At 40.7% G+C, this 13,930-nt stretch overlaps 1 protein-coding gene across 1 annotated transcript in view; it reads left to right on the forward strand.

Annotated features, from left to right (window-relative positions):
- The window catches only part of LOC126203600 (histone acetyltransferase KAT6A-like), a 166,520-nt gene that overhangs the window by 95,117 nt on the left and 57,473 nt on the right, over positions 1–13,930 (forward strand). Inside the window, exons 2-3 of the mRNA XM_049937966.1 lie at positions 5,377–6,193; positions 6,278–6,421. Coding sequence (XP_049793923.1) covers positions 5,384–6,193; positions 6,278–6,421 — 954 coding nt within the window. The 5' untranslated portion in view covers positions 5,377–5,383. The remainder of the gene's footprint in view (positions 1–5,376; positions 6,194–6,277; positions 6,422–13,930) is intronic.

Consider the following 13,930-nt stretch of genomic DNA (forward strand, 5'->3'; position numbering starts at 1 on the left):
GGAAAAAAGTCCTGACTGACTGACAAACTATTAACCAGTCAAAACTGTAAGGATAGAAACTTGAAATTTGGAGAGGGTGTTGATCTAATATGTAAGCACTGTTTAAGAAATTACATCACTAAGAGGGCGAAATAGGCTATGAAGAATTTTCTGAAAATATGATGCTATTAAGACAATTTTGAAGCTGTAATTCCGAAACTTTTATTTGGTTTCTCAATCAGAAATTTAAAAAAAATCATATTTCAGCAGTTTTTGGAAATTCGATTCCTAAGTGGGAAATAGTGGGTGAAAGGTTTTTGAAAATAATCCATTATTAAAGAACTACTACAACACTTTCAAACCTACATCTGTAAAAATCTGTATCTGACATCTCAGTTGGAAATAAAAAAGAGCGTGTTTCAGTGTTCTTTGAAATACAACCCCACAGGAGGTGAAATAGGGGATGACAAGTTTCATTATGAAACCATTTTTAAAGTTAAGTCTAAGAAAACTTGTTTTGGCTTCTCAGTATAAAAAAAACCACAGGTTTCACTGTTTTGTAAATTCAACCGCTAAGGGAGGTGAAATTGAGGATGAAAGTTTTTATGTAAATAGTTTATTATGAAAGCATTTTTGAAGCTAAAATTACAAAAATTTATATTTTTTCTCAGTTACAAATAGAAGAATATGTGTTTCAATGTTTTTGGAACTTCTACCCCTGTGGCTGATTTCAGGGATAACATTTTTTATGAAAATGTAATGATGAAGGTAGAACTATGAATATAGATATTTGGTTTCCCCTAAGGGAATGAAATATTGAATGAAAGATTTTTCAGAAAATAAATTATTAAAGAACTGGTACAGCATTTTTAAAATTACATCAATGAAAACAGGAATTTGACTTCTCCTTTAGAAATTAAAAAAATATGTTTCTGTGTTTTAGAAAATTCAATAAAAAATATTTTTTCAGTGTTTTTGGAAATTGAATCCCAAAGGGGGTGAAAGAGGGGATGAGGAGTGTTATTGAAAATAGATCATTATGAAAGCAGAATCACTTTTTGGTCTGAAGTACATTCAGAAAAGACAATTCTTCTATGGTATTAATTAATATGAAAAGGGTAAAAGGTCTTACAAATGAGAATTAAGTCAAATAAAGCTATTTAACAGTCACCAGGACAAATTGGATGCCACAACTGCATAAAAAAGAAACGGATTTTTAATATTTTAATTTTTCAGTAGTGCTGTTATAAGTTCGTTTTGCAGTTATTATTACACAACTTAATCATTCCAGTGACAAATCAGCCACAATTTTTAAATGCAATTCCATGTACAGGAATATCCATTTTAGATGAAAGAATTCAGAGTCATATTAGTTTTAGTAATAATAGAACCATTTATCCAACTTGTCTCTCTTTTTTCTAACTTGCCGTATGAAATTAAATTGGACCTCTTGGAAGACTTTAATTATGCAAAAACTGACGGCCAAGCAAAGAATGACTAATTATTTGTATAATGTGTAGTTTTACACATGAGCAGTGGCATAAAAGTTATATTAAAGAAATACAGAACAAAAAATCTGTGCAGGTCATACAGTCTACGCGAGCGAAGCTACAGGTGCTAAACTAGCTTACTATAGATATACATTCCCAATAACTTAGCAGAGTCCACCTGCTGTATTTATTGTCCATTACATTTTATATATACTGAAGCGCCAAAGAAACTGATATAGGCTTGTGTATTCAAATACAGAGACGTGTAAACAGGCAAAATATGGCGGTGCAGTCGGCAACGTCTATATAAAACAAGTGTCTGTCAGAGTTTTTAGATCGGCTACTTCTGCTACAATGGCAGGTTATCAAGATTTAAGTGAGTTTGAATATGGTGTTACATTCAACCACGAGCGATGGGACACATCTTCCACGAGGTAGCGATGAAGTGGGGGTTTTCCCGCATGATCATTTCACGAGTGTACTGTGAATATCAGGAGTCCGGTAAAACATCAAATCTTCAACATCGCTGAGGCTGGAAAAAGATCCTGCATGAACGGGACCAACGGCGACTGATGAGAATCATTCAGCATGACAGAAGTGCAACCCTTCCGAAAATTGCTGCATATTTCAATGCTGGGCCGTCAACAAGTGTCAGCATGCGAACCATTCAACAGAACATCATCGATATGGGCTTCCAGAGCCGAAGACCCACTTGTGTACCCTTGATGACTGCACAGCAGAAGGCTTTCGCCTCTCCTGGGCCTGTCAACACCGACATTGGACTGTTGCTGACTGGAAATATTTTGCCTGGTTGGACGAGTCTCGTTTCAAATTGTATCTAGTGGATGGACGTGTATGGGTATGGAGACAGCATCATGAGTCCATGGACCTGCATATCAGTGGGGGACTTTCCAAGCTGGTGGAGGCTGTGTAATGGCGTGGGACGTGTGCAGTTGGAGTGATATGGGATCCTTGATACTGTTAAGGCTGGTAGAGGCTCCATAATGGTGTGGGGTGTGTGCAGGAGGAATGTTATGGGACCCCTGATACGTCTAGAGACGACTCTGACAGGAGATATGTAAGCAAGAATCCTGTCTGATCACCTGCATCCATTTATGTTCATTGTGCATACCGACGGACTTAGGCAATTCCAGTTGGACAGTGTGACACCCCACACGTCCCGAACTGTTACAGAGTGGCTCCAGGAACACTCTTCTGAGCTTAAACACTTTTGCTGTCCACCAAATTCCTCAGACATGAACATTATTGAGCATATCTGGGATGTGTTGCAACGTGCTGTTCAGAAGAGATCTCCACGCCCTTGTACACTTGCGGATTTATGGACAGCCTTGCAGGATTCATGGTGTCAGTTTCCTCCAGCACTACATCAGACGTTAGCTGAGTCCATGTCGTGTTGAGGCACTTCTGCGTGCTCGCGTGCCCCTACACGATATTAGGCAGGTGTACCAGTTTCTTTGGCTCTTCAGTGTATGTGTCCTGTTGTTCTTTCTGTCTATATAATGACTTTTTTTTAAATTCAGAGACAGTCCGTTACAGCTAAACCAGTTGAGAGTACCATCAAATACATTATCAGCAAAGGGTTTCAGGTTTTTCCCTGTAGTGGTATCCAGTATAAGAAAGGTATCATCTGCAGAAAGAATTAACTTGCTCAGTGTAGTAGAACAGAGTGGGAGGTCATTTGTAGTTGTAAGAAATTGTAAGAGCCCCGTCATCTAGCCTTGTGCTTACTGTACTCCACCTAGATGAAGCTAGCATTCCATTTCTATCAGTAATTGTTCCTCTCTGCTTCCTATCTGTTAGATAAAACTTAATCTATGTCACCAATATTCTGCTTAATCCATAGAATTCCGCATTATTTATCAAATATGACTGTACACAGTGGATAGGAACATTAGATTCCAGCTGGTGCCTACTGAGAGACCTTGTCAGAAATAAAACTAACGAGAATTAACTTGCTCAGTGTAGTAGAACAGAGTGGGAGGTCATTTGTAGTTATAAGAAATTGTCACAGCCCTGTCATCAAGCCTTGAGGTATTCAAATGCTTACTGAACCCCACTTAGATGAAGCTAGCATTCCATTACTATCAGTAATTGTTCCTCTGTTAGACTGACTGTTGTGGATTTCAGGAGATTAACAGTTCTTCTGAACACCTGTTTCTCTATGGCCTTGGAAGAAATTTGTTGACAGGGAGGCTGGGCAATAGTTAGAGACATCAGTTTTCACTCTTCTTGAAAAGAGGGTTCACGATGTATATTTTAATCACAGTGCGGTAATACCTTGATGCAAGGATTCATTACATATATGACACAGAACTGCTTGTGTAATCATGACAGTGCCAAAGTATCCTTGTGGTAGTAGTATCCACCACAGAAGAACTTTTTATTTTCTTCTCTTTGATTCTCTTCTTGCTTTTACTAAGTGTGCTGCTGATGTCTACTTGAACGGAATACTGGTGGCTCAAAAGAGAACTGTTCACTGATACCTAGTCTGATATACGTGGTGGTCAGGTGTCATGCTCTTATCGCAAATGAATGTGTCACTGTATAATCCTTGGATTTATAGAAACTTAATCACATTTTCGTATACAGTCAGGACAATATGACCAAAATGTTAAGAAAGACGTAAGTAGAGTGCGAAAAATAAACACAGTTATTTCAGTTAAAAGTAAAAAACCTAATCCACATACGAGCAGTTCAATGTGATATAACAGATTGCCAGAATTCATAAGAGCTCATACAGGAGGCTATTAATAACAAACGTAAGGTACTTTTTTAGTATGTAAAAGTTTGTTTTCACTGAAATATTTCTAAGCTCCTTAAAATACTGTCATCAGCCCCAAGTTATGAAACCAAAATTTGCTAGACAGCAGAAACTGCAGGTTAGTATAGGATGTCGATTTGTACAAGCAGTGAAGAGAGATATAAAGGTATCTGTAGTATCTATTCCTTTTCAACTGAAATGCTCTTGATCTCCAGAAAGCCTGTCACACTGAAGCCGGGTCTTCAGTCTCAGGTATAAAAAACCTGGTATCACGACATTCTTGGGTCATGTATTGAAGTCTTTTCTTTTTTTTAGTTCAAACGTTTTTGTTTTCTTTCGTCGGTTTTTTTAATATAGGATCATCGTTATTTTCCATAGGAAGGGAACTCTACGTTGACGGGAGAACGTTCTCCGCGGTGCCTACTTTGTGCCTGATTAAATATTTTGAAGGTTTACACTTATAATAATGCGTGTTTTTACTTTCACTATTTGCGATAATTTCGGTTTTCGATTCTGGATTTAAGCTTGCTTGTTTGATGTAATAGCTTTTAATAGATAGCACATTGCGTTCAGTCACAACAGATTTCCCAAATATTGATGCATTGAAACACACCATACTGCGCGCATGTACCTTTGGGCGTATGTGCAAAATCTGTGACTCAGCATCTGTAATTCTCTTCTTTTCTATTGGTGCGTTCGAAGCCACTACATACAGACTAGTTTTGGAGTTGTTTTGAATGCTAGATATGTGTATAATATTGCTTTTCATGCATGTGCACGAATTCCAGTCTCAGTGGTATGAATACTTGCAGTTTGGACAGGTATCGGTTTTAGTATTGTATCACAACAGGCCTGCGCCCGCAGAAAAGTTTGAATTTCTATTTTTAAAGATGACATGTGCGCATATCGCCGGAATGACGTGATGCACTGGGAGCGGGAGCCGGTGTATTTGAACCACTTGTTGTGCAGTACTAGTGGAACCAGTGCTGTGCAAACTCGTGTGCATTAGGGGGTGTGCGGTTATTGTCTGCATAAGTGCGAGCTGATTGTGTCGCAAAACTTTTTCTGCACATATGCTGTGTTTATATACACGTAGATTTCATCTATAATCTTTCTTTTGTTCAGATACGGCATGGGCGGCGGAAGGAGAAGGCGGGCATATAATAAGAAGCAAGCCAAAAGAAAACGCATGCAAAATTTGTTAAAGCGCGTGAATGAGGAGAAGGAAAATTTAGTGGAGACTGATTTATCAGCATTTTCTGAAGACTGCAGTGTAGACAACGTATTTGATGCAGAGACTCCTGAACGCCGCAAAAGTGTGAGTGAAGCAGCTGAATCTTCTTGTTTGTCAGAAAAAAGGAAATTAGATTTCTCACCTGCAAGAAAGATTTTCAAGAGAACTCGGACTTCGGCAACGCCAAGAAGTGAACTGAAATGGCCCAGCAGTGGTTCTCGCACACCGAATCTATCGTCGTGGTTATTGGAGGCTGAACAGATATTTCGACCGTCGGCTGATCAAAGTGATGATTTGAAGAATATCAGCAGCTGTAGCACTATCAAGAAAAAAGGCACTAGGAAAGATGATAGTCATTTTAGAGACGAGGGTAAAATTTTTATTCATTCTACTCCAAATATAAGGCAAAGAACGCCATCGCTTTCAAAGTTAGACAGAGTTGGAGCCAGTTGTGCAGACTGTTCAAAAGGGTTCTACAAAAAACGAACAAAAAGTTTGAGTTATGGCTCAGTAAGTGAAAATAAGATATCGTCTTCAAAGTCTTTGACCCAATTATGTTTAGACTACTCTACAACGCCAACAGCTAAACCAAAACAAAGCATCAAAACACAGCTGAAGCTTGTTCATCTGATACATCAAGGAGATGTCAAAACATATGATGCAGAAAACATCCAAGTTATGCAGGCTTCAAGTGCTGATGCAGGACAGGTATGTATAACAGCTGTAATCTGTGCAAACACCATTGCTCTGTTTTCCCTCTTTTAATGCCAACTTTAATTTATAATTCCACAGAGTGAATCAAAGAATGGGTTAACCTTAATACAGTCAGCAAGTGGAGATGAAGCTCAGAAGACAATTTGTTCCTATGACCATACGGAACAAATGAGTACGGTGCAAAGTTCAGGCTCCATTGAGAATAGTGTGTGTTTGTCTCAGGTACATATGCTTAGTGTTAACAGCTATTCATTTAATTAGTTATCGCGTTTTGTATATTGGAAGAGTATTATGGAAAGCATAAGATAACCAGAAGCGTGTGTGTTCTGTTCAGTATAACCTGGAGACGCCTGTGTGAATTTTAGATTACAAATAATGTCTCTCTCTCTCTCTCTCTCTCTCTCTCTCTCTCTCTCTCTCTCCCCCCTCTCCCCCTCTCTCATGTGGTCCAGACTTTCAGGTAATATCTCCATCCCTTCAGTAGTTATACTTTTACGCCTTCTTGCATGTATTCATTTTGCTCAATACACAAGAAATTTAAATGCTGAAGATTTCAAAGTGTTTAAATTCACTTGTCTGTCATATTTTTGTTGATTTAGACTCTGCATGTTGTTATGTGCCTTCTTTGCCATTTCAATTTTCACTTCATATTCTGGAAACACTTAAGTGCACGGTAGAGAGTATTTCCCATTGTCCCATGTCTCAATGTTGAATGCGTCTGTGCATGCTGTAATCAGCCTAATTTTCTGAGAGTGATTAAATACGTGGGGGAGGGGGGTATATTCCTCACTAAATATTTGTCATTGAAACTTTTTAAGGTAGGATTTTGCAGTATAATTGACATCTTTATTTTCAAGAATCTGCCAATTCAGATTTATCGGCATTTTCGTGACACTGTCCTGTAAATCAAGCACGCTTGATAGGCTGAGTTGCGCCAGTGCATTTTGAGTAATCTCCTTGGTAGGCTGACTGCCTTTATGCAATAATAGACCAGTGAATTGAAGTATGCCATCTGCTTTACTTCTGTCTGAGCCTAATTGATGATCCTATTTCATATTGCCATAGAGTTCTACACCGAGATAGTAGTGTGAGTTAAGATTCCAGTTTGGGCTTACAAGTCATGAACAGCACGGGTCCAAATGCACTTACCTTGGTATGTCTGAAATTGTTGTCTATTGATGACTCTTGGAATGTGTTGTGTACTCCCTCAAAAGAAATCCTCATGACCATCGCAGATTTATTTTGACAGGCACTAACTCTTATTATTGTAATTCTGAAACAGTGATAGTGAAAAACAGATTTGCGGCTCACTTTTTTGTTTTGTCTGTTACCCTTCTTGTAGATGGGTGTGATACGGGTTTTCTTCCAATGAGATTTTGTCTGAGATGTGTATTATGGATAAGAGAGTTACTAATGCAGCTGCGTATTCTGTGTATAATCTGATAGCTCCTTGGGGCCCTGGATCTTTGTTCAGTTCAAGTGGTTTCAGCTGTTACTCAATGCCACTATGCTAAATTCTACACTCTGTATCGCTTATCTTTGCAGTGGTCCAAGAATTAAACTGAGTAGCATTCCTGGAATTTCCATTGTAAAGAAACATTGAAAAATGAGTTAAGCATTCCTGATTTAGGTCAATGGAAGTGTTGGATTCCACCCATCTGCTTTGACCTCTGATGTAAGGGTGTTGTGGTGTGTGACGTCATTACGGTGTGGAGTTTGAGTTTGATGTGTTTGTGGATGTCATCTTGTTTTGTTTGATGTTGCCCTCTGGTGATTTTTCTCGAGTTGTGGTGTTTTGTGTATTGATGGTGTATTGGATGTTTGATTTTTGAGGTGTTTTGGTTGTAGGGTTGTTGTAATTTTTTTTTTTTTTTTTTTTTTTTAATCAATAGTTGTGGTTGACTGAGGCCTATATAGGTCAAGGGAAGTGACAGATTCCAATTTTTGTAGTTTATTGTAGGTATTGGTGTTTTGGTATCGTCAGCTGTGGTTGACCTGATTTTTCAATAAGACTGCTAAAATGTACAGTGAAGGCTTCATGCATTTCCCTTTTGACAGGCAAAAGTGTTTCATTCAGCATCTGTCTGTCTATAGTCATGTACTTAATTTTTCACTTATTATGTTGTAGTCTGTTCAATTAGAAGTTTCTTTGTGGGAACTGTATACCATGCCTCCACGGGGTTCTGCCTATTGTGAAATGTTATTTTATACTGTGAGTAAAACTTTGTATAATTTTACGTTTGATTTGCTGTGAAATCAGTTACCTTGTTTAGGACTCGGGCAATAGGGAGTGGTCTATGACATGGTAAGAACGCATATTTGTCTGCTTTGACTGGGCTGCTGGCAATGCCTGATGACAGATGTGTGTACAGCACACAATTCCATAACTCCAAATTGAATGCATACTTTGTTGTATGCCATTGGCAACAATGGACAGTCCACAAGTAACATTCGGAGCTCTGGTTGGAGGAACTAAGTTCCATGATGTGAAGTGTCAGTCAACACGTTATCGTTATCATACTATACAAACATACCTGTGCAATCCTAGGTCAACTGCTTTTCTACACTTGATACATATGTATGCATGTTCCTGCAAGGGGGTAAATTTTTGAACTGTGTTGCTTCTGTCTATTTAGTTTACTGAATGTGTAAATCTTTCTACTTGTTTTAATTGTCTTTTTTACTTTGGTAGCCATTAATGTTACAAAAATCTCATCCCCACTGGTAAGTTTCAGTGTGGGCATCTTCAACCTCAGATCTATATTGTGTGTTATTTTCAGAGAAAGCATTTACTATTTATTTTATATTTAAGATGCTCCATTACACTGCAATATTATTTGTTTGTGTATTTAGTATTGCTTTGTAGGGTGTCTTGTCATGCTTGCTATTGGGCTCAGTTTCTCTCTAAAGCTTCTGGTTTTATCGCGGGTGAAGTGGTGGCTGATAGAAGGATCCAAATAAACATTTATGTCTACCCTTGAGAATGAGCCTTGCTGACACTCTCTCACATTGAGCAACATTTGTGATCTCAGTTAGATTTGAGTTCCATGTCTTCTGTCATGTATGTATTCGTTTTTAACCAGATTTCTGTACTTCGTATTATGTAGGCTTCATTGTTTTGTGCTTCAAACTCTGGTACTTTGTTGTTAATGCTGAGGTAACAAGGGTCTATCCCACGTCAGTCTTACAGTATAAGAGGCAGTCCATTGAAAATGAGACAGGTGAGGAAAATTAAGTAAATGGTTTATTATTTCAAAATTAATCACCATATCTGCTAAGTTATGCCACTGAAAAACAGTACAGTCAATGCCTGCATGGAAAAATGTTCGAGGTTTCCTACAGAACCATGACTGTATCCAGATGTGCATCTTTTCATCCAAAGCAAATTGATGGCCATGAATGTCTTTCTTAAAGACTCCAAAAAATATGGAAATCATAAGAAGAGAGATCGGGATTGTGCGGAGGATGTGATAGTGCTTCACAGAGAATCTTCTGCAGCATATTTGAAACAACCTTGGCATTGTATGGGCCTGCCCATGTTGTGGTTACAGGCAGGCCGCTGCATGAGAGCTAGCGTTTGGTTGCTTGAATCCCTTGTCTGTTATCTACTAATTTGACCTCGCAAAATAATTGCAGTATTAATGATCTACTTAACCGCTTGGAGCTTGGCATATCACTCTTCTGCAGTATAAGATGCCTACTTGTGTCTTTCATTTAGGTCTATACCAAAAGCTTTTGACAATGTTGACTGGAATACTCTCTTTCAAATTCTGAAGGTGGCAGGGGTAAAATACAGGGAGCGAAAGGCTATTTACAATTTGTACAGAAACCAGATGGCAGTTATGAGTCAAGGGGCATGAAAGGGAAGCAGTGGTTGGGAAGGGAGTGAGACAGGGTTGTAGCCTATCCCCGATGTTATTCAATCTGTATATTGAGCAAGCATTGAAGGAAACAAAAGAAAAGTTCAGAGTAGGTATTAAAATCCATGGGGAAGAAATAAAAACTTTGAGGTTTGCCGATGACATTGAAATTCTATCAGAGACAGCGAAGGGCTTGGAAGAGCAGTTGAACGGAATGGACAGTGTCTTGAAAGGAGGGTATAAGATGAACATCAACAAAAGCAAAACAAGGATAATGGAATGTAGTCGAATTAAATCGGGTGATGCTGAGGGAATTAGATTAGGAAATGAGACACTTAAAGTAGTAAAGGAGTTTTGCTATTTGGGGAGCAAAATAACTGATGATGTTCAAAGTAGAGAGGATATAAAATGTAGACTGGCAATGGCAAGGAAAGCGTTTCTGAGGAAGAGAAATTTGTTAACATCGAGTATTGATTTAAGTGTCAGGAAGTCGTTTCTGAAAGTATTTGTATGGAGTGTAGCCATGTATAGAAGTGAAACGTGGACGATAAATAGTTTAGACAAGAAGAGAATAGAAGCATTCGAAATGTGGTGCTACAGAAGAATGCTGAAGATTAGATGGGTAGATCACATAGCTAATGAGGAGGTATTGAATAGAATTGGGAGAAAAGGAGTTTGTGGCACAACTTGACTAGAAGAAGGGATCGGTTGGTAGGACATGTTCTGAGGCATCAAGGGATCACCAATTTGGTACTGGAGGGCAGCGTGGAGGGTGAAAATCGTAGAGGGAGACCAAGAGATGAGTACACTAAGCAGATTCAGAAGGATGTAGGCTGCAGTAGGTACTGGGAGATGAAGAAGCTTGCACGGGATGGAGTAGCATAGATAGCTGCATCAAACCAGTCTCAGGACTGAAGACCACAACAACAACAACAACCAAAAATTGGCACAATGGTATATGTGCACAGACCTTGGGCGCAGACTGCCCTTTGAGTTTAACACCCTCTATTGTGTAAAGGCAATCACAGCGCTGGTGAAGGAGAGGATTTGCTGCGAACTGGATGCCGTTGTGAAACTACTGTTTTCTCAGTACACAGATATTGTATCTCTCCTGGAAATGGTTCAATGATGTAACATGGGCAAGTCAGACTGGGCCCATAAGGAGACTTCTTAGAGGCAATCATCAAAGTTCATCCACCTGTCACAGTTGTCATTCAAAATAAGTATTGCACAGATAAGATGTTGGAGAATGCAACACTGTCGGTTGTGCCTAAAAAATAAAAAAATAAAAAATAAATTTAAAAAGACACGGATGCTGAATTTATTAATGCTATTGAAGAGGCTGTTAGACCTCTCTCTAGTGATGCAGCAGAAGAAATAAAGAGTGAAACACACATAAATGCCTCCTCAGAAATGTAATATTTTCTCCATGGAAAGGGCATCTATATAAGTGACAAGAAGATCCTCACATGACAGTTCTTTTAATGAATAAGTGCAATAGTACCTTATTTTACCTATAACAAGACAATCGCCGCCTGTTTAGTGAACCATAATATTGATATATTGGTTACTCCTACCTCTCTCTGCGTTTATGATGTGCATTTTATCAATGTTTTTTTGCTGGGCGCTGACTACTTCTGTTCAAACAAAGTGCATGTTATGTAATTGTACCAATGTGTTTTCCCCCTTCCTGGTCCTGGGGTAAGAATAGGGCCAAGGTATTCTTGCCTGTTGTAAGAGGTGACTAAAGGGAGTATCACATGTTTTGGCCTTTGTGATGGACCTCTGTAGGGTTTGACCTCCATTTTTCAAAATTTTCCCGAAGAGCTAGTCAATTGGGGAAAGGCGCCTTATATGGTGCATTATATCCATCGTGCATTGAGATCTTTAGCCCGCTTTCTTGTCGTCGCATTGCAGTCCCGCCTATTCTCCCATCTCTTGGGCGAGGACACCTTCCTGGGTGCATTTTCCACCATGCACTATGCAGTGTCACTTTCTGTGCCGACAATGACCATGGACTTCTTTGCACCTGATATCTAGCATGGTAGCCAGTCTGTTGTGGCGGGGCCACCATGTACCCTGTTGGTTGTAGCCCCAGATAACACAGGGATTGCTCTGCTGATGCCTGCACTGTTAACTCCACACATATGCCAAGGAGTAGGTGCCCGTCATCCTGGGGCATCGGGACTCCTGGCAATGGCCATCCTGCCAGGTGGCCTTTGCTGCGGCTGGGTGGTGCCGTGGAGAGGGCCCCTGGTCGGGAGTGGGTGGCATCAGGGTGAATGACATGCCATGAAGTGTAGTACATCATCTCTTGCTGGTGGTGCACCGCCAGCAGTCTCTAAGCGGGCAAAGTCTAACTTTAATGCTAAGGAAACCTGGTTCCTGGCAATGCGGACCCCTGCCCTCTAACTCAGTCTGTAGTGAAACTGTGTCCCTTCAAACCCCTCTTGAAGCCGTGTCTGTCAGAATACGGACGACACAGGAAATAACTGTCTCCATTGTATATCTTCCTCCAGATGGTGCAGTACCCCTGAAAGTATTAGCTGCACTGATTGATCAACTCCCTAAACCTTTCCTACTTTTGGGAGATTTTACTGCCCATAACCCCTTGTGGGGTGACACCGTGCTTACTGGGCGAGGCAAAGATGTCGAAACTTTACTGTCTCGATTTGACCTGTGCCTGTTAAATACTGGGGCTGCCACGCATTTCAGTGTGACTTGAGGTAGTTACTCGGCCATCGATTATCAATTTGCAGCCCTGGACATCTCCCATCTATCCACTGGAGAGCACATGACGACCTGTGTGGTAGTGACCACTTTTCCATCTTCCTGTCACTGCCCCGGCATCAGGCCCATGGATGCCTGTCCGAATGGGCTTTAAACAAGGCGGACTGGGAAAATTTCACCTCTGATGTCACTGTTGACTCTGCATCACATGGTAACATCGATGTGATGGTTGAGCAGGTGACGCGATCCCTCGCTCTGTAGGGTGCCCCCCGGCGAAAGACAATCCCTTGGTGGTCGCCGGAAGTTGCTGAGGCAATTACAGAGCATTGGCGAACTCTACAGCGATGTAAGCGACACCCTTCCCTAGAAGATGTTATAACCTTTAAGCGGCTCCGTCCCCATGTTCGCCAGCTTATAAAACAATGGAAACAGGGGTGTTGGGAGAGGTATGAGTCAACCATTGGGTGCCACATGTCACCTTCCCAAGTCCGGACAAAGATCTGATGTTTTTTGGGTACCAGACCCCAACAGGTGACCCTGGCGTTATAATCAATGGCGTGTTATGTACCAATGCAAACGCAATTGCCGAGCACTTTGCTGAGCACCATGCTCGAGCCTATGCGTCGGGGAACTCCCCCCCCCCCCCCCCCCTCAGCCTTCTGCACCCGCAAACGGCGGATGGAAAGGAAAGTCCTCTCGTTCACTACACGCCACAGTGAACCCTATAACACCCCATTTACGGAGTGGAAGCTCCTCAGTGCTCTTGCATATGGCCCCGACATAGCTCGGGGCTCTCGGTCCAGATCGAATCCACAGTAAGATGTTTAAACATCTCTCATCTGATTACAAGTGCCATCTCATCATCATCTACAACCGGATCTGGCGCGATGGTGTCTTTCCATCCCAATGGCGGGAGAGCACCATTGTTCCAGTGCTCAAACCTGGCAAAAACCCGCTTGATGTCGGTATCTGTGGTCCCATCAGCCTCACAAACATTGTTTGTAAGCTGCTGGAACATATGGTGGTGGTGCCGGTTGGGTTGGGTCCTGAAGTCGTGTGGCCTACTGGCTCAATGTCAGGGTGGCTTCCGCCAGGGACGCTCTACCACTGGTAATCTTGTGTCCCTCAAGTCTGCCATCTG

This window comes from Schistocerca nitens, chromosome 9 (assembly GCF_023898315.1).
Source record: "Schistocerca nitens isolate TAMUIC-IGC-003100 chromosome 9, iqSchNite1.1, whole genome shotgun sequence".
Taxonomy (NCBI): domain Eukaryota; kingdom Metazoa; phylum Arthropoda; class Insecta; order Orthoptera; family Acrididae; genus Schistocerca; species Schistocerca nitens.